At 39.4% G+C, this 25,621-nt stretch overlaps 1 protein-coding gene across 2 annotated transcripts in view; it reads right to left on the bottom strand.

Moving 5' to 3' along the window:
• The window catches only part of LOC106072080 (uncharacterized), a 30,427-nt gene continuing 4,806 nt past the window's right edge, over positions 1-25,621 (bottom strand). For both annotated transcript variants that reach the window (XM_013232346.2, XM_013232344.2), the window contains exons 2-3: positions 7,977-8,466; positions 1-1,372 (exon numbers count right to left, since the gene is read on the bottom strand). In XM_013232346.2, coding sequence (XP_013087800.2) covers positions 135-1,372; positions 7,977-8,451 — 1,713 coding nt within the window. In that variant the 5' untranslated portion in view covers positions 8,452-8,466 and the 3' untranslated portion in view covers positions 1-134. The remainder of the gene's footprint in view (positions 1,373-7,976; positions 8,467-25,621) is intronic.

Here is a 25,621-nt window from a genome sequence, read left to right as displayed (position 1 = left end):
GAAAGAAATTAATTTTTAATGTCTATTGATTTTGACACATCGTAGAAAAATGTATTTTAATTTTTCTATATTTTAGCTCTAAAGAAAAAAAAATATGCAGAGATGTAGAGAAGAAAATACAGTAACTATTGGCTCTAGAGTCGTTTGATTGGCTTTTCATCCTCAAAGTTGGAATCCATCGACACGTCACTAGACGAACCGTCTGCCTTCTCATTGTACTGCTCACCCGAGCAGTCGGCGGAAGATCCATAACTCTTGATATTATCTCTTCTGTCAAGGTCTTCCAGAGTTATCCTCGATTTCCGATTTTGTAATAAATCTTGTAGTGTATGGGTCTCTTGAGACGTCACTAGACATCCAGTCATGTCCCTGAGGTCAGGTAAGGAAATGGACGACCTCCTCTCTGTCCTCCTGTCCGAGACGTGGCCGCCCGAGTGGCGCTGGGAGAGCTCCTCGTTGCTGCTCAGGGCGCCCTTTGAGCTGTGAAGAAGATGAGTTTGAGGGAGTATTGGTACCGTTTGCTCAAACATGGCGCCAGTATTCGACCTCTGTGGATTTAACACTGGCATTCCAGGTTCGTATCCCAATGAGTGGATTTGTTTATAGTTATGAATTGGCTTAAGTCTTTGACGAGGACTCTGAGACGGTATGAGATCAATTTCAGATTTGTTCATACCGTCAAGTCCAGTTCTATATTTCTCATCTCGGGATGTCAGGTCTGAGCCTGGACGCGCAGACAAATGTCTCATGTTTTTGTCATGCAGCGTTAGACAAGTGTGCTGGCGTGACGAACCAGGTTGATCTTCTGAGTAGACTTCTCTCGAGCTCACGTGACCACGCCTCTGATTTCGAGAAACCGCGATAAACCCGTCGTTTGAATTCTGGGAGGCACGATTCGAAGATGAGGCGACTGTAGAAAGTGAGGTTGGAGATGGGCGTGGGGTGTAGGTCATATGATCGTGTTCACAGTTTTCCTTGGCTCGCTTCACAATGTAAGACCTCCTTAGAGAGACGCTTCTGACTAAGTTGCCCTGCTGCTCCCTGTCTCCAAGGTTAGTCGTTGTAATTGGAGGGGGCGTGACACTTCTGTGCCGCTGCCCACTCTCACCTTGACCACTGGTTTGGACATCGTCAGGGGGTGGGTTGTATATCACTTGCATCCTAGCATCTCTGCGAGTGAGCGGAGGGCGCCGGGGTACAACAGTGCTGGCTGGCTGGGACGTTTGTGCGATGACTTTTTCTTCAGACTCACTCTGGCCACCTTGTGGTGCCTTCACCTTATCCTCTTTCTTGCTGCCGACTAAAGCGTTAGAAAGTTTCCTCGCTAGGGCAGAATGCTTCTTCTGTCGCGCCAAATCGACTGGGCTGTAACCTGCAAATAAAATGGAAAAAGAAATGTTGTTACTTTACGAAATCGCTTAAGATTCAATAAAGTCAAACCTGTTTGTGAATGCGATCTCAGTAAGAGTTGGCTAGGGGCATGTGTATGTGAGTTTCACACCTTTTGTTGCACCCTTTCCTTAAATAGTGTAACCCAGTGCGACCTTGTTCTTGAACGTGACGCAAAGAAAAAGGACATGATAGAGAAAGCAATAGCTACAGGTCGCCCTTTATTTTTTGTATTTGTGTTTTAATTGTATAAAGTGTTTTCCATTTTATTCTAAACTTCAATAGCTGTTTTATTTACAACAAAGCTTATATTAACTCACTCCGTCTGTCTTTCTGTCTGGACGGACACCCACGAGTATCCCTCTCCCACCTTCTGCTCTCGGGTCAAGTTGAAACTTTGCAAAATTATTCAATGTCGATGATAATATAATACGTGAATCAATCCAAAAATTAAACAATTAGTTGATCAATAATTCTTAATTAATTTTGTTTAATATAGAAAATGCACTCATCTAAGGGGAGATAAGCCTTGTGTAAAAGAATTAGGTCGTTCGATAAAACATTTTAACTAACAATTTAGTAACAATAGGCTGTAAAACTTTCTATTTTATAAGTACTTGAGAATGCTATAAGCATGAAAGTTGCGCTAACCTCCTCAACAAATGCAATTGATGAAAACTTGAACAATCTCAAAAATGTAGGCACATTAGTGTTGGACTAGCTCTTATATTGGCCTCCTCCTTCAGTTGTAGGAAACGACTATGGTTCATCTCGAACAAGCGGGATGAAAGCCTAGGCATTGTCTAAGGTCGGAACGATGTCGCCCACACAGCAGTTCCCCCCTCTCCGTGCAGCTGATGTGAAAAAAGGAACGGAATATCCGATACAGTTTAGAATCAGTAGCGCTGCGGGATCTGCCAGGCTGTAGCCTAAGGGTCACCAGCTCCCGATTTTTCCTCAGGGTTGTCTCCCAAAGCCTTTCAGAGTAATTGATGCAATTTCACTCAATATAAGCTTTTTTTAAAGTATTTTGTTTTATTTTACTTATTTTAATGTTTATTTTCAGAGCTTACGGTGATAGGATTATCACCCATCCCATTATTCCCAACCATTTCCTTTTCAATCAGGAGTGAACTTTTTTTTTAGCCTTCACTTTGTAGGACAAATTAGTTTGCAGACGTTTATACTAATCTTCAAATGCAGGTTTATGGAAAGTTTTATGTACAGTGTTTAACTGGAAGAAAAACAAGCAATAAAGAAAAGAATTATTTTTTAAAAACAAAGCTTATCTAAGGGAGAAAACAGCTAATTATTGCCATTATCTAAAAATTACAGCGTTTAGCTCCCTTTCTCCTAAATGCCATTATCTAAAAATTACAGCGTTTAGCTCCCTTTCTCCTAAATGCCATTATCTAAAAATTACAGCGTTCAGCTCCCTTTCTCCTAAATGGCATTATCTAAAAATTACAGCGTTCAGCTCCCTTTCTCCTAAATGCCATTATCTAAAAATTACAGCGTTCAGCTCCCTTTCTTCTTAATGCCATTATCTAAAAATTACAGCGTTCAGCTCCCTTTCTCCTAAATGCCATTATCTAAAAATTACATCGTTTAGCTCCCTTTCTCCTAAATGCCATTATCTAAAAATTACAGCTTTTAGCTCCCTTTCTCCTAAATGCCATTATCTAAAAATTACAGCTTTTAGCTCCATTTCTCCTAAATGCCATTATCTAAAAATTACAGCGTTTAGCTCCCTTTCTCCTAAATGATTAACTAATTGGTTATTTTTTAAATTATTTTTTTTATTGATTCGTGTATTGTTAACGACGATGAATAATTATGCAAAATTTCAACTTGATTAAAAAATGGGAAATGCGAGAAAAAACGTGTCAAAATGTAAATCCATATGATAGAAAAAATACGTTCAAACTTTTGACCAGACAGACAGACAGACAGACAGAGTGAGTTGATATAAGCTTTGTTAAAAAAAAAAAAGGATTCATTCTTGGGAGTGGGAAGATGTTAACAGAAAAAAACACGTTGGAGTTTTGGTGGGAAGCGTGACTAGCACGTGACTAGCACGCTTCAAAACGTTTAATTAAAAACTCAACGCGTTTTTCCCCCCGAAATCTTATGCCATGGTATCTGTGTATCTTGTTTTCTTGGTATTAACATATATATGGCACTAATCAATTCTATTGCACATTAGCATATGCACATTTCTTTTCTTTTTCAGACACCTGATCGGAAGTCCTCTATTATGGATGTAGAGAATACTTCAAGGTCTGATTTCAATTTATTTTATCGATCGCCTATCAAGACGTCACCAAGATTGATCTGGATGAATGGTTTCAGGCGTCTGGTGGGTGGTAGCTGAATAGCAGAAGTAATACAAACAATCCGATTATCGTAGTCGACTGCAATAAATCAAAGTCGTTTTAATTGTACAACTGTTTAGATATCAGTTTTGTCCTTAATCATTACATATGTCAGTGTCTCGGAGTCGAGACAAATTTCTTGTTTTGTTGTTGTTGTTGTTGTTGTTTTTACCAGTGGAAACATAAATAAATAAATGATCTCTATTTTTGGGAGATCTGCCAACTGGAAATGTACAAAATGAAAACGTCGAGTGCGATGAGCCGAAGGTTTACTTTTTGTGTGTCAATGCATATCAAATTTGTTTTTGTCCGAATGTGTAGGGATACGCCACTTTTGAGTTTAGGCTGTCTGTTTTTCCTTCTGTCTGAGACGTTAAGATCTTAAATACTAAAACCTCGTCCCATATGCTAGGACAAATTTGTACAAATACTCCTTCTTCCCTAGTGCTATTAGAGCATGGAATGGGTTGCCTGAGCTAGCCAGGAAAACCAGTGACTTGGCAGAATGTAAGTCATTGGTTAATATGCATGACTAAATGCATGACGCGTAGGACGTAATCATCTTCTTTTTTGAAGTAACGTCTGTATTATATAAGATAAGATCTCTATTAATTATTTCAAATATCGGCTTAATTGTCCAGGAACTGTATAGATAGGCGTGCTTCTTTGCTTTATTTTTTTTTAATCATGAATGCGTTAATTATGCACATACGTATAACCTATCTTAAAAACAAAGTAAAAAAAATAAAAATTGGGCAGGAACATTGACTCTGGCGCTTCTACAACTGATAATGTGTACTTTCCGTTTTCCCTATTTTGCTATCAGAGTGTAAAAGTAAACATTCCGCTAATCTCTTGGCCTATCAATCCTGAGATTATAAAGAGTGCGCCCACAGACCTATATATATTATATCTAGACTGGAGATGAAGATCTTTTAACACTTCAAAAAATGTCGAGAATTTTTTTGAAAGTTGAACCAAGGCGTTGTTTTGTCAATCATTGACAAGAAGTCAAGTTGAACCAAGGCGTTGTTTTGTCAATCATTGACAAGAAGTCAAGTTGAACCAAGGCGTTGTTTTGTCAATCATTGACAAGAAGTCAAGTTGAACCAAGGCGTTGTTTTGTCAATCATTGACAAGAAGTCAAGTTGAACCAAGGCGTTGTTTTGTCAATCATTGACAAGAAGTCAAGTTGAACCAAGGCGTTGTTTTGTCAATCATTGACAAGAAGTCAAGTTGAACCAAGGCGTTGTTTTGTCAATCATTGACAAGAAGTCAAGTTGAACCAAGGCGTTGTTTTGTCAATCATTGACAAGAAGTCAAGTTGAACCAAGGCGTTGTTTTGTCAATCATTGACAAGAAGTCAAGTTGAACCAAGGCGTTGTTTTGTCAATCATTGACAAGAAGTCAAGTTGAACCAAGGCGTTGTTTTGTCAATCGTTTACAAGAAGTCAAGTTGAACCAAGGCGTTGTTTTGTCAATAGTTTACAAGAAGTCAAGTTGAACCAAGGCGTTGTTTTGTCAATCGTTGACAAGAAGTCAAGTTGAACCAAGGCGTTGTTTTGTCAATCATTTACAAGAAGTCAAGTTGAACCAAGGCGTTGTTTTGTCAATCATTTACAAGAAGTCAAGTTGAACCAAGGCGTTGTTTTGTCAATCGTTGACAAGAAGTCAAGTTGAACCAAGGCGTTGTTTTGTCAATCATTTACAAGAAGTCAAGTTGAACCAAGGCGTTGTTTTGTCAATCATTTACAAGAAGTCAAGTTGAACCAAGGCGTTGTTTTGTCAATCATTTACAAGAAGTCAAGTTGTTTTTTTCAACCCTAACCTATGTAACAAATAGATCTAGACCATAGACTTATATCTGCTACTAGACTGGAAACCGGAAATAAATTCTTATCCGCGACTGATCGATCGTGAACATTGTGTAGAAAGTTGGATCAAGGCGTTGTTTTGTCAAGTAGTTCAAAGAAGTCAAGTTGTTGGGTTTTTTCTCAACCCTAACCTATGTAACATATAATTTTATTTTTTAGATCTAGATCTAGTAATTGATTTATCAAAAATACACACACAAAAATCACAATTTAGTTTTGCATTCATTCTTTTGATAAAGAAGATTATGTATCTAAAAATTGCAAAATAATAATTATTAGACGAGAGTACTCTTATTTTTTATGTTCATTTACTAGATCTAGATCTAAAAATTAAATTATGTTACATAGGTTAGGGTTGAAAAAAAGGCATTACTTCTTTTAACTACTTTACAAAACAACGCCTTGATCCAACTTTCTAAAACATTTTCACATTTGTGTAGTGTTAAAAAGTCTCCATGTCAAGTCTAGATATGGTATATATAAGTCTATGATCTAGATTTAGTAAATGAACATCCAAATAAAAGCACTCTCGTCTCATAATTATTATTTTGAAATTTTTAGATACATAATCTAGAAAGATCTAGGCAATCAATCTATTTAAATGTACATAAGATGTATAAAATCAATAAACGTGAATTATTTCGATCTAGGATTCCCGAATTATTGTCTTAGTGGAAACTAACAGAAATTGGCTTTATTTCATGAATTTGCGTGAATATATAGTTCTGTGATTAATACATAACAGTCTCTATATATAGGTCTGTGAGTTGATCCATCGCGGATAAGAATTTGTTTCCGTTTTCCAGTCTAGATATAACATATATATATATATAGGTCTGTGAGTACGCCATTTTCCAATCAATGGCTACCCATCTTACAGATGCCTAGCCCTAGACACATGACTGCTAATTCGACGACGTATAGTTGCAATTTTCATAACCTGAACCTCCTCCTTACTCAAAGACACACACACACGCGCGCAGGCACACACACGCACACACACACATATATATACATACATACACACACTCACACAGGTTAAGAATTATTTTGTCAAAATGTTTAGTCAGTTAAACTTCTTTTTCCTACAAAATTTATGCAGATACTTTACAGATGAGGCCCTTCTAGTGACTGTTATTTTTTTATTTTTTTACAAAACTTGTATCCACTCACTCTGTCTGGTAAAACGTTTGTACATGTTATATCTCCGACACCCGATCTCTGATCAAGCTGAAATTTTGCAGTTATTTCTTTTACCTGACAACACAAGAATCAATTTTTAAAAAACTATTTAATAATTAACTATTGTTAATTTAAAATGTTATAAGTAGGCGACTTGTTACATCCTAAAAAAAGAATCATATTTTGAAACTAATACTATTACTTTTATATTATGAAACGTTTGAACAAGCCATATAGAGGCTTTGTTATCTCAAGGGAATGAACTCTGACCGACTGACTATTGGTTATTTCCCTACAGGCTGGAAGAAGATGAACTCTGAAAGAGACGGAGAGATACACTTTTAAACCCACAGAAAAGCCCTTATTGAAGACAGGCGCAGAAGCCAAAACATAAAATGTAAATAGATCGCCGGTGGACAACGGCTTTGTCTGCATGATCTGCAGAAAAATATGCAGGTCGCAACTGGGTTTGCGTAGTCACGTGAAACACTGTACTCATCTTTAATATTCAGAATAGAAGACATTGCCATTTATTCACATCCCTACAGTTCACTATAGAGTAATAGTAAAGTAAAGTTCCGCTTTCAGACCTTGCGATGTATGGGGCAGATGATGCAACGGACATCAGTTTCTGTGGCCCACGGTGAACGAGGGAGTCATGTGGCCAGCACAACGACCTATAGAGTAATAAGTAGTGAGCGAAATCCATCGTATCCTACAGTTACATTACTGTAGCAGACCAATCGTTAAAGTAGGCCTCATCACTGACCTGCAACGTCAGAACCTGTGGGCCGTGGAAACCAATAGCTCGTTGGAGACCTGTGACGTGGCAACAAGCTATTGGTCTCCACGGACCACAGGTTGCGACGCTGCAGTTCAGACTTTCTATGACGATTGGTCTCGTTTTAACTCTTATGACAATGTCAAATTAAGAAACTTATGAAAGAAATGCTTTTAGGACTTCTGCAAAATTAATTGTTACAGTTATGTTTTCGTCCGAAAGACAGAACTTTGTGTGAAATGTGGTCTCATATAAAAAGGTTCTTCTCTTTACCAATAAAACATTTAAATCTGCTCAAAGTTTCATTGCTAGTGGGGTTTTTTTTAATAGAAACAAAATTTTAGCGGTATACATTTAAAATACAAATAAAACTACCTTGGAAATCTAGTGTTCTTAAAGCTTGACCGACGTCCAGATGCTCCAGGACCAGTTCCACCAAGGTGTCACTTCCTGACATAGCCAGGTAGTGGACTAGATTCTTACCCATTCTGTCTGTGACCGCTGGATCGCAGCCGTGCTCAATGGCGAACCTCAACAGGATGTCGTTGTTGCTGATGCAGGCGTGCATGGCCAGCGTCCTTCCTAGGGCGTCCTGTTGGTCCACTTTCAATGAGATCGCAGTCACAGTGCTGAGTATGTTCAAAGTCGAGCTTCTGGTGTCAGAAGCGGGCTCATCGGGACGTGGCCTGAGGTCGGCGTGACAAAGTTTCATTAAGGGAGTCTCCAAATCGTGTGTGAAGTCCCGGAAGTTGACGTCCACAGCGTCCGATTTGAACAGCCACAGAATCTGGTCAGTGTCGCCATCTCTGAGGGCCTGATTAAACAATTCTTGATTGACGTCTGGCTGCATGTTGAGCGTGTCAGCCTTCAAAGAAATAAAGCTGTATTAATAGCTAGGACAGCATATCTTGGTGGTCTTCAAGCGCGAGAACACACACACACACACACACAAACACATAGTAATTGATCTTCATAACAGCTATTCTGTCGCCTGTCGACAACGCCTCTAGGTGTCATTATTTTGGAATTTTAAACAAAAGGTGGGGGGGAGGGGGGAGGAATACTGTTTCCAATATTGACTCGGGTGATCTTTCAGTGATCTTTCAATGATCTTTCAGTGATCTTTCAATGATCTTTCAGTGATCTTTCAATGATCTTTCAGTGATCTTTCAATGATCTTTCAGTGATCTTTCAATGATCTTTCAGTGATCTTAATGATTCACTTTAATTCCTTTGTCTTTGTCCCTAAAATGTTGAACAAATAAATCCCAACAAATTATAGCAACTCCCAAATGTATTACACACCGGCTACGCCCGTTGATTTGTTCCCACGCTTTATATAGGCTAAAGTCAGTGATGCGGGCCATTTTAATTTTCAGCATTCGTGTCGCGGGCCATATCACCAAAAAGAAAAAAAATAATAAATATACAATAAGCTATTTTTAATAGTTTTTTTTTTTGTTTGAAGACCTACTTACATAAATTAATGTGATGCGTGAAGTTTATCCAAAACCATCTTCTGACTATCTGGCTGCATAGATGAAAAACCAAGTCGGAGCACTGAATCTACATGCTCATCCGTGAGGCGATTACGTCACATGGTTTTCACCCGTTTCATCATTTAAAAAGTTTGTTCACACAAATAAGTGCTTGAAAACATTGTGATCATCCTTAGCGCTTGTTTTCGAAGATTTGGAAACACTTCTGCAGGTAACATGGAGTAGAAGTCAATGGTCTGCATCACTTGAAGTTTGTCAAGCAGGGATGTCTGGCTTTGTAAGTCAATCAGTTTCAGTTGTAGATCTGTCGGGGAACTTGACACATCGGTAGCAAACGGATTTTCAAAAAGACGGATTTCATTTTTTAAATTTTGAAAATCCACAAATCTTTCACTGAAATTATGTATCAAGAGCCTCAGAAGTTGGATCATTCTTTCTCTAGGGAAAGACATATTTAGCTGCTTATCATTTTATAGAGTGGTACAGGTTGGAAAGTGGACAAGATGCACCTTTTCCGCCTGTTGAATGAAGAGTTGTAATTTTTTTTCGAAAGCACATATGTCTGCATATACATGCGAAATCAATTTGTCTTTCCTTTGTAGTTTGGTGTTGAGTTCATTTAGATGTGATGTCGAATAAAAATAGCCAATCCCACAACCATGAGGGGTCGTTCAGTTGTGGCACTTGTGTTTTGATTTATCGGTCATAGATATTTCCATTTCGTGTCTCAATAAAAAAAAAGTTTTAACACCTTTCCTCAACCATACCCCTCCCCCCCCCCCTTTGCACTTCACTGTGAAATAGAACGTCTTCATATTTGGACTCTGTCAGAAAATCTTTGAAAGTTCTGTGATTTGTTGAAATTTACAGTGTTGAGCACAATCATCCTCACATGGTCCAGATTCAAAACCTTTCCACAGAGATTTCGGTTGGTGAATGATGCAATGAAGCCGCAGGGGTTCAGATCCATTTGACTCAACAACTTTTTTAATAACTCTTGCTGTCATTCCGCTGTGACATCCAACCATATTTCTAGCGCCATCAGTAGTCACTCCAACTAATTTATTCCAAGGAAGAGCAAGGTCCTCAGTGATGGTTGACACTTCTTTCAACAGGTCTTCTCCAGGTGTAGTCCCATGCATGCTCCTTATAGCTGCTAACTCCTCTGTTATATCAAAATTGCTGTTTGTACCGCGAATAAATACCAAGAGTTGCGCAGTATCAGTTATGTCAGTGGACTCGTCAGCAGCAATAGAAAACATTTCGACTTCTGCTGCTCTGTCTTTTAATTGTGAATGGAGATTTACCCCCATATCTTCCACTCGCCGTGTAATTGTCATGCGAGAAATGTTGACAGCTTGTACTGCATTCTTCTTTTCAGGACACATTTCTTCCATAACTGCTAGCAAGCACTTTTTTACACATTCGCCATCGGAAAAAGGCTTCATTGCTCTACTTAAAATGTGAGCAACTCTGTAGCTGGCCCTTATCGCAGACTTCTTTCTTGTCTCTGTTTGTTTTATATTGTTGTCAATCCCCCAATCTCTAGTCATAACTTGACAATCTTGTCTTCGCGGCTCAAACCAAGAATGCCACCATATGTGTTTATGTGTTTGGCTTCATAATTCCTTTTAATGTTTTGTTCTTTAAAACCAGCCACACTTTCTTTACAAATCAAACATGTTGGCTAGCTACCATATTCCACAAAAAAGTAAAGATCTGTCCACTTTTCCTGAAAATTTCTACATTCAGAGTCCACTTTTCGTTTTCCCACTTTTCATTAAATCAAAAACGTTAAACAATATGGTACCAATCGCTTTGATATAAAAAGTACACGACCCAAAACGAAGCATCAATGATGCTGTGTGGCACACACAAGGTGTCAAGGACACGGCCAGCTCAAGACTGTAACGGAATTTTCCAAGAATCAAAAAATAGCTGTCTAGTTTTATCGTCATTGAAAAAAATAACACTTGTGTTCTTACAATAAAAAAATATATTGACTATGAAATTAGAATACCAAACATAAAGATGGAATTCATCAAAGAATGAGTGAGAATCCTAACTTAAAGAGAATATTTTTTCAACATTCTAATTTTTTAATTTTCAATTTTTTTTTTAATTTACATTTAATTCCAATGCTTTGGCGGGCCGGATAGAAGCACGACGCGGGCCGGATCTGGCCCGCGGGCCGTAGTTTGGGCATCGCTGGGCTTAACAACCCATCCTTTTTTCTTAATGTTTTCCCGAAGTTATTCCCTTTAACAGACTTTTGGCCAGTGAATCTGTTACAATGAAATGAAACGGCCCGTTCTCTTTCTCTCTCTCTCTCGAATCTCAATTTGTTTTTGTCTTTTTTTTCAACCCGCGAATCGTAGTTTTTCGGACAATGTTTTCAATTGATTTTGGAACGGACCGCTATATAACAACCACACCCTTTTCAACACACACACATGCTTTTGGCCCATAAATTACATCTTTCCCACCTCTCGCCCACATAAAAAGGCTAGTATTTCAAATATTTAATACTAGGGTCAAATGTTCTTAAAATTAATCTTGTTTTCTAGAATTCTAGATCTATATAAAAAAAAATAATTAATGATTTCTACTTATGCGTAGGATACATATTGATAAATCAAAAGATTTGTTAGTAGACAATGTTCCTATTAGGGAATGGTCCAGAAATTTGGAAATTTAAATTTGAATATGTCTTCTGTTAATAACTAAATTTGATTTCACGGAAAACTTAAATGGTAAATTATGAAATTTACTTACGGACGTTTTTCAATTTCATTATTTGAAAGTAAAAAAAAATATTTTAAAATATTCAATATTAAATTGATAAATAGATTAATTCCAAACTTTGAAATAAATAATAAACAAAAATATATATGTAATAAAAATAAATAGTGTAGAAATATACGTTCGTATTGAATAGCTTTTTGTTTTGTCCCTTCTTTTGTAAAATTAAAAATGCATTCACCGGAGCGGCGAAAATGTTATTTTTATAGAACTAGTCGACCCACGGCGTAGCATACGCCGTTATTTTGCAGGGCCGGCCTTAGAGTGCCTTAGACCAATGCAACCTATGCGACCGCAGTGGACCCGCACTTTCAAAGGACCCGCGATAATTCTAGGAGTAAAATAAATTAAATTAAACCATTTTATAACTTACAGAATTCCCGCAGCCTTCTGTCGATTTACCAGGAGCTCCTGGAAATCTCTTGAAATTGCAAAATATACGAAAAAGTCATGGAAATCTCAGGAAATTGTTTCAATCTATCTTTGAGAATTTTTGACCTCAAGTAATTCTTCATTAGTTTGAGGCGTGAGAAGATTCTTTCACCCGATTACACAATTACGGCTAATGTATAATGCCGCTTTTATTCATAGCGCGTAGGATTGGCGTTTTTCAAATTGAATGACACCCCAAAATGACAAATTTTGTCTATTTATTTCCGAATATTTTAAGGACTTTTTCGTATAGTTTGCAATTTCGGGAGATTTCCGTTTAGTTGTTTAGTTGTTCCGGGCAAACAGAAAGTAGGAACTGGTTCAAAGTTCGTATTTGTTCGTCTACGGCAGGTTGGAGAAATAGTGATAAGTCAATCAGTACGTCAGTACATAAATGAATCAGGGCCCTTAGGAATAGATTGACAGATTTTTCCCTCTTACTTTCTTCTATTGCCGTCATGTTGTCGCTTATACTATCATGTCATCTCTTATCACTATCATGTCATCACTTATTACTATCATGTCATCACTTATTACTATCATGTCATCTCTTATTACTATCATGTCATCACTTATTACTATCATGTCATCACTTATTACTATCATGTCATCACTTATTACAATCATGTCATCTCTTATTACTATCATGTCATCACTTATTACTAACATGTCATCTCTTATTACTATCATGTCATCTCTTATCACTATCATGTCATCACTTATTACTATCATGTCATCACTTATTACTATCATGTCATCTCTTATTACTATCATGTCATCACTTATTACTATCATGTCATCACTTATTACTATCATGTCATCACTTATTACTATCATGTCATCTCTTATTACTATCATGTCATCACTTATTACTAACATGTCATCTCTTATTACTAACATGTCATCTCGTTTTACTAACATGTTATCTCTTATTACTATAATGTCATCTATTATCATTAGCATGTTACCTCTTATTATGCCACGTCATCTCTTATTACTATCATGTCATCTCTTATTACTAACATGTCATCTCTTATTACTATCATGTCATCTCTTATTACTATCATGTCATCTCTTATTACTAACATGTCATCTCTTATTACTATCATGTCATCTCTTATTACTAACATGTCATCTCTTATTACTATCATGTCATCTCTTATTACTAACATGTCATCTCTTATTACTAACATGTCATCTCTTATTACTAACATGTCATCTCTTATTACTAACATGTCATCTCTTATTACTATCATGTCATCTCTTATCACTATCATGTCATCTGTTATCACTATCATGTCATTTCTTATTACTATCATGGCATCTCTTATTACTATCATGTCATCTCTTATTACTAACATGTCATCTCTTATCACTATCATGTCATCTCTTATTACTATTATGTCATTTCTTATTACTATCATGTCATCTCTTATTACTATCATGTCATCTCTTATTAATATCATGTCATCTCTTATTACTATCATGTCATCTCTTATTACTAACATGTCATCTCTTATCACTATCATGTCATCTCTTATTACTATCATGTCATCTCTTATTATTGTAGTGTTACCTCTTATTATAAACTAATTAGCTTCTTTTATTATTTTGCTACTACATCTAGTCTTCCTATCGTGGCTATTACCTCTTACTTAGTGCCATATCTTAACTTCTATCTAATTTTGTCTTTTAAAAGGTGTAAGCAAGGGCGAAGAACTCTTGATTCGAATTTAGATTTTCAAGCTCTGCTGTAATGATTTTTAAGTTGGATTGTCTTTTGCTGTTATTGTCGTCGTTGTTGTTGTTGTTTAATCTGCCAAACATTTATTTTGGATTAGAAGTATTCAACAAGATTTGAAAGAATTTAAACAAAAAGCTTTCCGTCGGAATTCAATGGCAGAATTGAAAATGGCAGTCTTTTGCTTAAACAAAGGCAAAATTAAAATAATCAGTAATTTTTAGTCAAGGTATAAGTGTAGTTGTGTGTGTTTGTGTGTGTGTGTGTGTGTGTGTGTGTGCTAAAGTTTGTTTTTCAATCAACACATTACGTGAGAAAATCAACATGTGTGGCGCTGACTGTTGCCAGTACATCTTGTGTACTTCTAACGAGATTACTTAAATTAGGTCTAACTAGTCGACCGGCGGCGTAGCATACGCCGCTATTTTGCAGGGCCGGCCTTAGGCCACTGCAACCTATGCGTCTACAGTGTGCCGCGCACTTTCATAGGACCCGCGCTAATTTTAGGTTTATAAATTATTAAATTAAACCATTTTATAACTTATAACAGATTTGTCATTTTGGGGTATCATTCAATATGGAAAACGCCAATCCTACGCGCGATAAGTAAAAACTGCAATATGCATTACCCGTAATTGTGTAATCTGGTGAAAAAGCTTCGCGCCTCAAACTAATGAAAAATTACTTGAGGTCAATAATTCTCGTAGATAGATTGAAACATTTGGTTATTCTTGCTATTGAGCGTGATCTATGTAGGAAATAGAATTTTTATGATATACTGTATGACGTCGCTACACGCAAGGCTCGTAAAGTAATTCTGTACGTAGTAAACAATTGTCAGTAACCTAGACTTAGACATCGAGCTGACAAAAAGGATAGGAAAAGCTACCACAGCATTGGCAAAACTCTCCAAGCGCGTCTGGGAAAATGGTAAATTAACCACAGCGACCAAAATCCTAGTCTACAACGCCTGTGTTGTGAGCACTCTCCTTTATGGCAGTGAGAGCTGGTCAACATACATGTACCAAGAGCACAGATTGAATAGTTTCCACTTGCGCTGCCTGAGACGCATAATGGGCATCTCTTGGAGGGACCATGTCTCCAATCAGGAAGTTTTAAGATTGGCCAATATGAACAGCATGTATGCTCTCCTGACACAAAGAAGATTACGCTGGCTCGGACATGTCACCCGCATGCCAGATGGCAGAATCCCGAAAGATATCTTATATGCTGAGCTTGTGGAAGGAGTCAGACCCAAGGGCCGCCCAAGACTAACATATAGAGATGTCTGCAAGCGAGACATGAGAGCCTCAGGCATCAGCGAAAGTATGTGGGAAAACATAGCCAAAGACCGGAGTGCATGGAGACAGACTGTGCGTGCTGGGACAACCCTTGCTGAGAACAAAAGAATTGAAGCGGCTTTAATCAAGAGGGATAAAAAGAAAGCTGCCCTGTCTGCTAGCCCTAAATCAGAGGCATACACATGTACGAATTGTGGCAAAGTCTGCCGTTCTAGAATTGGCTTGATTAGCCACACCAGATTCTGCCCCGTCTCAAGATTAAGCCAAAACCAGTGACTCATTTGGGCGCATCCATTGCCTTTCGAGACAAAAGGAGCCATATATATATGTAGTAAAGAATGAATAAAATGTAAAGACGAATTTATTTTCTAATACAAACTCTTAAATTTCACTTATTATCCGTATCCCTACCCAAACTTGGCCCTGCGAAATCCGTTTCGCATAGGGCTCCAAAATGGTTAAGTCCGACCCTACTATTTAGTAATGGGTAAATACAGAATAGATTACTTGTTCTCTTTCCATGACTTCTTGGTCACAATGGATACGTCGGGACCTGCTATTTTGTGACGGGTTAAAAATACTTGTTCCCCCCCCCCTCTCTTTTTTTTCGACTCTTAAATTACGTAGGGTAACTCTAGTCCGTCCGACTTGCAAAAATAAAAGAGTGATCTTTCCATTACTTGGTGTCCAAACTCTTGAGCCATGAAGAGAATTATATAGATTACTGATGAAATAAGTCTCCTTGAGTCAGGCAAAAAATACTTGGCCTGCTACGACTGCTTCCACATTGATGTTATAGGACTACTGGTAGCGTTGTCGTTAGGTAAAATATTAAATTGGTTGAGAATATTTGTTATATATCAGCCTGTTATATATAAACCAACAGTAGCTTATTTTGATAGGTTTTTGATATGGTTCAACATTTGACCAGTTATTGACTTGACTAACTTTGCAAATCCGTGAAAAAAAAAATTGGACTAGACGTATACCCTTCACATACTATACAATACATAGTACCCTATCACAACATCACCTGTTAACTGTAATATGTAGCTGCTCCTATTTAAAACCCATGAGTATTTTACATGTTCCTGATGCCGTTCCTGTTTATATCGATACTATAGGACAGCGATTTTTAAGCTGTGGGTGCCATTTCCCCTAGATGTCAATTAGGTGGGGGAAGGTGTGTACAAGTTTAAGAAACACTGACCTACGATCAAAGTACAAAGTACAATTTAAAAGTACTCATGTTAAGGTAACGTAATAAAATTACACTTAAAAAAGTACACACATTAAAAGCTAACATTTTAAAAGTTCATATAATAAATGTACACATTAAAAGTACACATAGTAAAATACACATTAAAAATATTTATGCTAAAAGTACACATAATGATAATAGGAGACGCGGTGGCTGAGCGGTAAAGCGCTTAGCTACCGAACCGCAGTCCGGGGTTCGAATTCTGGTGAAGACTGGAATTTTTAACTTCATTATCTTCGGGCGCCTCTGAGTCCACCCAGATCTAATGGGTACCTGATGTTAGTTGGGGAAAAGTAAAGGCGGTTGGTCGTTGTGCTGGCCACACGACACCCTCGTTAACCGTAGGCCACAGAATCAGGTGAGCTTTACATCAACTGCCCTATAGACCACAAGGTCTGAAAGGGGAACTTTACTTTTTTTTTTTGCACATAATAATTACACATGTTAAAAGCACGCATATATAAGTGTACACATGTTAAAAGTTCAAGTAATAAGGTTAAAGAACACCTATAATAAGTTCGTACATAAAAGTACAGATGTTAAAAGTACGCGTAATAAAAGTACACATTAAAAGTACCGTTCTAAAAAAAAAGTTAATACGATTGATATTTGAAATGTGGAGAGTCACATTTAAAATATTGGAGTGGAAGCAGAGTCGGGAAAAACAGCATTGCTCTTCATTGTTCAAGGAAGTTTATAAACTCTGGACATTATCGTGTGGTCTTCAGTTAAAACGTCTGGGAACCTCCACAACATACTGGCCATTAAAAATGAAACTGAGATAGAGAACCTCCACAACATACTGGCCATTGAAAATGAAGCTGAGATAGAGAACCTCCACAACATACTGGCCATTGAAAATGAAGCTGAGATAGAGAACCTCCACAACATACTGACCATTAGAAATGAAGCTGAGATAGAGAACCTCCACAACATACTGGCCATTAGATATGAAGCTGAGATAGAGAACCTCCACAACATACTGGCCATTAGAAATGAAGCTGAGATAGAGAACCTCCACAACATACTGGCCATTAGAAATGAAGCTGAGATAGAGACCTAACTAACTATTTGGACAGATGACCTTCATAAAAGTCCAGGTTATTTTGAACAAGAAAATTATGTTTTAAATCAGCACATTTCCCAAATCATCACGATGTCACGGTCTAAACTTTATCACCAGTCAGGTGCTAGCAAAGACTTTGGCGATGCCAGAGCCACAGTGACATGTGTGTTTATTGACTTGCCACACATCTTAACTACTTATTTAATGCCCCATGATAAACGAACATGGGGTCACAAAGGAAAGAGACAGACATATAGAGAATAGAATAAAAATTCGATCTTTCTTCATACGACATTCCAATCAACGACAAATTATTAAATCCTTTCGATTCACTTCCTTCCATACCCCGCCTCTTCCATTACAAATTCTTCCAATGAGATGATCCTTCTATCTGTTAGTCACATGACATCCTAGTTAATCAGATATCCTTCTAGCTAAACTCTGAAATTCTATGATTTTGTTAAATTTATTAATTTGCTTTTCTTTTAGATATTTTAGATTATGCAAGAGTCCCATAGACTGAAAAGAGAGTAATACTCTAAAACCTTGGAATCTTGGAAGTTGACAGCGCGTCCAATAGGCTAATAACAAAAGCAACAGCTAATATAATAATAATAAAAATAATAAAAACGATGAAAGGAGCAAAGAGTCATCAACATCCCTCCGTCTGAGGAACAAATAAAACCACTCGAAAATAATAAAGACACAAAGATAAAGGCACATTCCTCATCCCATATGCTAGGACAAATTTGTACAAATACTCCTTCTTCCCTAGTGCTATTAGAGCATGGAATGGGTTGCCTGAGCTGGCCAGGAAAACCAGTGACTTGGCAGAATTTAAGTATTTGGTAAATATGCATAACTGAATACATGACGCGTAGGACGTAATCAGCTTCTTTTTGAAGTAACGTCTGTATTCTACAAGATAAGATAGTCTTTGTCTCAGCTAAACTACAGGAACTACATCTGAACATTCATGATCAGTCACGCCATGCACAACGTACAATTGTTGTGCAAACGGCATGGAGAACTTGGGAACCACTACCATACATCTCCAATATATGGGACAAGTTATCCAGTTCAATGTTACAGATAAAAAAGGAGAAAGAGAGGGGGTAAATGTGTTTTTGATTGTAATAACCCTAGACTCCCAAACACTGGATCTATAGTGATGAGCTCATGGAATAGGAGACTACTCTTGATAACTCCCTACACCTTCCACCCCCCCCCCCATCCCTTTTAAGGTATTCACCCCTGGAAACTGGATGTTATGTCAATTACAACATACTTAATGCTAATACTCTGGGTGTTTAAATGCGTTACATTTTGGTGCTGGCGCTAATATCGAATATAATAGACTGGTATATAGCACGGCCTGAGCCCTATAATAACACTTCATCGAATGGTTTGTATAATAGATTCAAAAGACGCCGGAGGGTGTGTGACAAGTCGGATTAAGATATTGGCCGTTTTGGGTGTCTAGGGGATTTTTATGGTTTGAGAATCCTTACTTGCACATATAAACTACAAGCACAGCGTTATAATGCAGGCAACAAATACTATATTTTAGATGTAAAATTATGTACAGTTTATTATACAAAATAAGATAATGAAAGGTGAAATGCTGTACAGTTGCTAGTATGGAATCTAGCTTATTTACATATATATAGGACTATCATCATCAGATATTAGAACCAAGTGGTCTGAGTGTCATTAGGCTGGTTGCTTAGCTTTTGGTCCTGTGCTGCACTGGTGAGACTGGTGTGGCTGATACTGATGCTGTCTGCTGGTGGGCTGGCGTAGTGGATCCAGGCTCCGTGTGCAGTCCAACGTGTATGGTTGCAGAGCTAAGCTGCGTCTACCAATCAGTTAAGCCAGTGACGAGTCTGTGGCTAGCGTTGTTACTTGGACTCTTGAAGGATGAGTAGGTCTGATGTCTACAGATCTGGTGCCAGCAAATCTGCTATCAGCTTTAGGTTGCTAAGATTTCAGGCGGATGTAGCCTATAGATAAAAGCTGCAACGATATGATGTATGCGTCGGTTTAGCCATAATGATAACACTGGGAGGTAGATGCCTTTCCGTGAAGGACATCTTCAGACTGATGTATAGAAACCATAAGCTAGTTTCATATTTATCAAAGGGACCTAACAAATGAATATAGTGTCCCATCAAGGGAGATAACAATAATAATGGGGACTCCCAAAAAAGGGGAATAACAAACAGTAACAAGTGATATATGATAAGTTATACAAGTGACGTTCAGCAATCACGGTGAGTAGCAAGTACACACATCGCTTAGATAAATAAGATGAAAGGGGAAGGGGAGATCAACGTCTGATACTCGCCCGTGCTCTCCCATAAGTAAACATAGAGCATAAGTAAATACATACTAAGTACTAAGACATGTTTACATAAATGTTTGGATAATTCCCTGCCAAGGAATTAATCAATGATATTATATTGAAGGCTCGTGCTGAGCGCTAATATATCCGAGTTAAATTAATGATAGTTAAAGAGCTAAATACATCTGGTAAGAATCGGTAATAAATTCTAGTCCAAATGGCTTGAACATTTAGCCATAAAAGGTCATGATAAAAAATATAAGTATACAGTAATCTACTTACATCATCCATGATAAGAATGCACAAATAGGTACACAAATAATGTAGTAATAAATGCACAAAAATATATATACATTACTAAGTAAAATGGTTCTCAAGCACTTTACTAAGCTCCATACCACCAATCCAAAGTGAAATAAGGGAATGAAAATAGTCTAGAGCTCAAGCAAGAGATAGATGTGCTCCCTGTGGGCTCTCCAGCGTGAATGAGATCGGACGACGAAGTTTGTCCATATACACGTGGATAGAAAAGGGGGGGGGGTGAGTGGCGGGAGACAAGTGCAAAGGTGGTCTAGACTACCTGGCGTCTTTGACAAAGAGATCATCGCTTGACCGTGACGGCGTTTCCGGTAGATAGACATTGCGCGAAGGCGCGAGTTGAAAGTCCAGGAAATCATCCCAGGTGGTCAGGTGGATTATGAATGGGAGATTATCAGAGCTCGGCACATCAAGGGAGATTATATTATGATAATGGCTAGTGCTAGACGAACAGCGTTGCCCGAGGCGTTGAGTTGAATGGGCACTTTGAAGTGACCAGCCGCTCCCGGAAGGGGGGAGGGGGTCAACGGATGTTTGCCACGATAGATGGAGGGAGTGTACTCTTGTCAAGAGTCTAGTGTGACACGTGTCAAAGTGGGGATAGTAAAAAGTGACATCGCTGCCATAGGGGGTGGGGGTTGGATTGGAGGGGTGGTGGCTGTGTTTTTAGCGCTTGATTGGCTAAATTAATAAAATTGATGATTAATAGCGAGTAAATAAATTAATTAAATGCTTAGACCTGAGTGATATCTTGAGTGAGCTAAAACGGTTCGTCACAACCCTCCCTGCGTAAGATAGGTCTTTGTTAAAAGATCTATAAAGTGCTAACGTTGATATCACTCAAGTTTCGTCTACTGTCGGTCTTAGCATTTAAGAAAATTCTCCCAGTAGTTAAGAGGTTGCCAAGGTCCAGAGGGGTGTCCGTCCTAAGGGTCCGCTGTCGCCTATGTTCTGTCCGCAGGCGGATTGCCACGTGGAAGGGGCAATTCTGGAAACCTGGGGAAATATGCCGGGTAGCTAGGACTGCGTACATCTCCTTCTTGGGCAGACCAGTCAGTGGAATAAGTGTTATGGCGGAGTGCCCAATGCGCGTATGTTGGACGGGGCTTATCTCTAAAGCCATAGTGAGGCGTTTCTTCGTGAGTGCGATTGATCGGCTTACCTCTCATTTTCCAGACACGGTCAATGTCAGGGAAGAGTGGCCTTATAGTGTGGGGGGAGCCGTGATGAGGCCCACTTTCATGAGAGTGAAAGTTCACTTTCCTCTGTGACTTCCTGGCAGGATCAGTGCCAGGGATGAGTGGTTTGATAGCTGAAGAGCGGGAGTTACAAGGACTCTCACGAGTGTAGGTATTTCGCTTACCTCGTGACTTCCTAGCAGTGCCAGTGCCAGGGTGGAACGGCTTGAGCTTGGCTGAAGAGCCAGTAAAGGGTTTGTTAGAGTGGCGACCAGGGCTTCCAACCGGCTGGTTGCTGCCACGTTTCTGCTTTGTCATTCTACCGACAGGCAGAGAGAAGTATGGTTTATTGACAACTCCTAGAGGTATGTACCTGGAGCCTAGAACAAAGTCGTATACTGGCGAGTCCATGACTACTGCATCAATGGTGCCATGTACATACTTGCATTCTACGTGGACCCGAGCGATAGGATACACCTTCGGAGGAATGCCACGGTCTAGAGATTGAACCGTCACTGATCCACCAGTGAGATCCGATGGGTCGACCAGTGCTTTGCTGATGACAGAGCTCACCTCACATCCGGAATCGAATAGTGCCTGGACAGGAGATCCGTTAATCAGAATAATCTCTACCCCAGGGGGTGATACGATGGGGTGAGGCGGTATCGGTTGGGTAAGGCCACAAGCAGTGGGTTCAGGGGCCACGGTCAGCGCTGATATGACGTAATAGCCCTCCTCTTCCTCATCAAGAGGCGATGGCTGATTATGCAAAGAGGGTTCAGGGAGCTCAGTCACGGCTGACACAGTACGTGGGGCCTGATGCTGTCGATTGGGCCTGTGATCACTCGTGCTGTTCCGGTCACGGTGATGGTTATTGGTCTGGCCATGTCGAGGCGGGTGGCTTCGTCTGTCGTAGCTAGTAGGCGTGGCTGGTCGTTGGATTGGTGCTTTTTGGTGATGAGGTTTAGTAAAAGGAGCGGGTTGGCTAGAAGGAGCGTGTTTGTTGGAGGAAGTTGGCTGGTCCTCTGGTTTGTCCGAGGCTGAAGTCTTGCTTTTGGTGTCCTTAACGTCTTTGCGGGCAGTCGCGTACCGGTCTGCAGCTGAAGCTATGTCGGCTGGTGTAGCGGCTTGCTGCTCCTTAACAAAGATTTTGACTTCGTTCGGCAGGCACTCTAGCAACTGCTCTGCGAGTACGAGGCTCATTAGGCCGTCCAAGGTCTCTGGCAGTTCGCTAAGAGTGTGCCACCTCTTCAGGTATTTGTCCAACCTGTCGCAGAGATTACCGTAGGTCTCTCGGCGCTCTAGGCGGGATGTCCTGAATTTCTTTTGGTAAGCCTCGGCAGTCAGCTCGAATTGGACGAGTAGCGCCTGTTTGAGGGCTGCGTAGTCTTCTCGCTGGCCGGAGGGGAGTTTAGAGTATACTTCATAGGCTTTGCCTCGGAGGCTTTGGGATAGCCGGAAGCACCATTTCTCCTCTGGCAGACCGTAGTAGCTCGCAACTTCTTCAAAACGGACAAGATAAACTTCGATGTTCTCTGTCTTGTCGTCGAAGTGCTCCATTGGCATGTGGGGCAGGACGTTTGAGGAACTTTGCTGGGAGGCAGGGCTAGCCGGGCGAGATCCGGAGGAAGCTTGACTGGCGGTTCCGTTCTCTTTCTCCGCGGTTATCCTCTCTCTCTCAGTTATTTGTTTTTCCCTTTCTCGCTCCATGATTTCCTTTTCTTTAGCTATAGCTATTTCAGCTTCCTTTTTTTCCTTCTCTCTGGCTATGGCTACTTCAGCTTCCCTTTTCTCTCTCTCCATAGCTATTTCATGTTCCCTTTCCTTCTCCTTTCTACTTTCTTCCCTCTCCTTCTCAAATTCTGCCCTCACATATTCTTTCTGCTTTGCCTCATCGTCATACAGGACGGCCGCGAGTTCTCTGAGTTCAGCTATTTTTTGTTTCATGTCAGAGTCCGCTTTGGAGCGTGTGCCACTGGCCATGGTGGTGAGGGGTGCTAGGATGGTGAGGGGTGGGTAATGAAGGGGAAAAGCGGAAGGTAGAGTAAGAGGTGGAGACGATGATGGAGATGCTGAAAGCAATTACTTAAGAGTTATAGGAAAGGCGGTATCAGCCTTTGTTTGGTGCTTAAGAACCTGTAAAAGAAGTACAATTACAGCAATACAAAATTAGAAAAATAAAATAGCTCTGAATGACACTCTATAGACTTGTGCTCTAACAATGATGATAGTTAAAATACTGGGAAGTTGCCTGCTGTGCTTGCAGTATTAGTTGGGTAAATCCCGGACGAGGCTCGCCATTGTGACAAGTCGGATTAAGATATTGGCCGTTTTGGGTGTCTAGGGGATTTTTATGGTTTGAGAATCCTTACTTGCACATATAAACTACAAGCACAGCGTTATAATGCAGGCAACAAATACTATATTTTAGATGTAAAATTATGTACAGTTTATTATACAAAATAAGATAATGAAAGGTGAAATGCTGTACAGTTGCTAGTATGGAATCTAGCTTATTTACATATATATAGGACTATCATCATCAGATATTAGAACCAAGTGGTCTGAGTGTCATTAGGCTGGTTGCTTAGCTTTTGGTCCTGTGCTGCACTGGTGAGACTGGTGTGGCTGATACTGATGCTGTCTGCTGGTGGGCTGGCGTAGTGGATCCAGGCTCCGTGTGCAGTCCAACTTGTATGGTTGCAGAGCTAAGCTGCGTCTACCAATCAGTTAAGCCAGTGACGAGTCTGTGGCTAGCGTTGTTACTTGGACTCTTGAAGGATGAGTAGGTCTGATGTCTACAGATCTGGTGCCAGCAAATCTGCTATCAGCTTTAGGTTGCTAAGATTTCAGGCGGATGTAGCCTATAGATAAAAGCTGCAACGATATGATGTATGCGTCGGTTTAGCCATAATGATAACACTGGGAGGTAGATGCCTTTCCGTGAAGGACATCTTCAGACTGATGTATAGAAACCATAAGCTAGTTTCATATTTATCAAAGGGACCTAACAAATGAATATAGTGTCCCATCAAGGGAGATAACAATAATAATGGGGACTCCCAAAAAAGGGAAATAACAAACAGTAACAAGTGATATATGATAAGTTATACAAGTGACGTTCAGCAATCACGGTGAGTAGCAAGTACACACATCGCTTAGATAAATAAGATGAAAGGGGAAGGGGAGATCAACGTCTGATACTCGCCCGTGCTCTCCCATAAGTAAACATAGAGCATAAGTAAATACATACTAAGTACTAAGACATGTTTACATAAATGTTTGGATAATTCCCTGCCAAGGAATTAATCAATGATATTATATTGAAGGCTCGTGCTGAGCGCTAATATATCCGAGTTAAATTAATGATAGTTAAAGAGCTAAATACATCTGGTAAGAATCGGTAATAAATTCTAGTCCAAATGGCTTGAACATTTAGCCATAAAAGGTCATGATAAAAAATATAAGTATACAGTAATCTACTTACATCATCCATGATAAGAATGCACAAATAGGTACACAAATAATGTAGTAATAAATGCACAAAAATATATATACATTACTAAGTAAAATGGTTCTCAAGCACTTTACTAAGCTCCATACCACCAATCCAAAGTGAAATAAGGGAATGAAAATAGTCTAGAGCTCAAGCAAGAGATAGATGTGCTCCCTGTGGGCTCTCCAGCGTGAATGAGATCGGACGACGAAGTTTGTCCATATACACGTGGATAGAAAAGGGGGGGGGTGAGTGGCGGGAGACAAGTGCAAAGGTGGTCTAGACTACCTGGCGTCTTTGACAAAGAGATCATCGCTTGACCGTGACGGCGTTTCCGGTAGATAGACATTGCGCGAAGGCGCGAGTTGAAAGTCCAGGAAATCATCCCAGGTGGTCAGGTGGATTATGAATGGGAGATTATCAGAGCTCGGCACATCAAGGGAGATTATATTATGATAATGGCTAGTGCTAGACGAACAGCGTTGCCCGAGGCGTTGAGTTGAATGGGCACTTTGAAGTGACCAGCCGCTCCCGGAAGGGGGGAGGGGGTCAACGGATGTTTGCCACGATAGATGGAGGGAG

This window comes from Biomphalaria glabrata, chromosome 7 (genome assembly GCF_947242115.1).
Source record: "Biomphalaria glabrata chromosome 7, xgBioGlab47.1, whole genome shotgun sequence".
In the NCBI taxonomy this organism is placed as follows: domain Eukaryota; kingdom Metazoa; phylum Mollusca; class Gastropoda; family Planorbidae; genus Biomphalaria; species Biomphalaria glabrata.
Note: the sequence above shows the minus strand (reverse complement) of the source record. Positions and strands in the feature narration are given on the sequence as shown.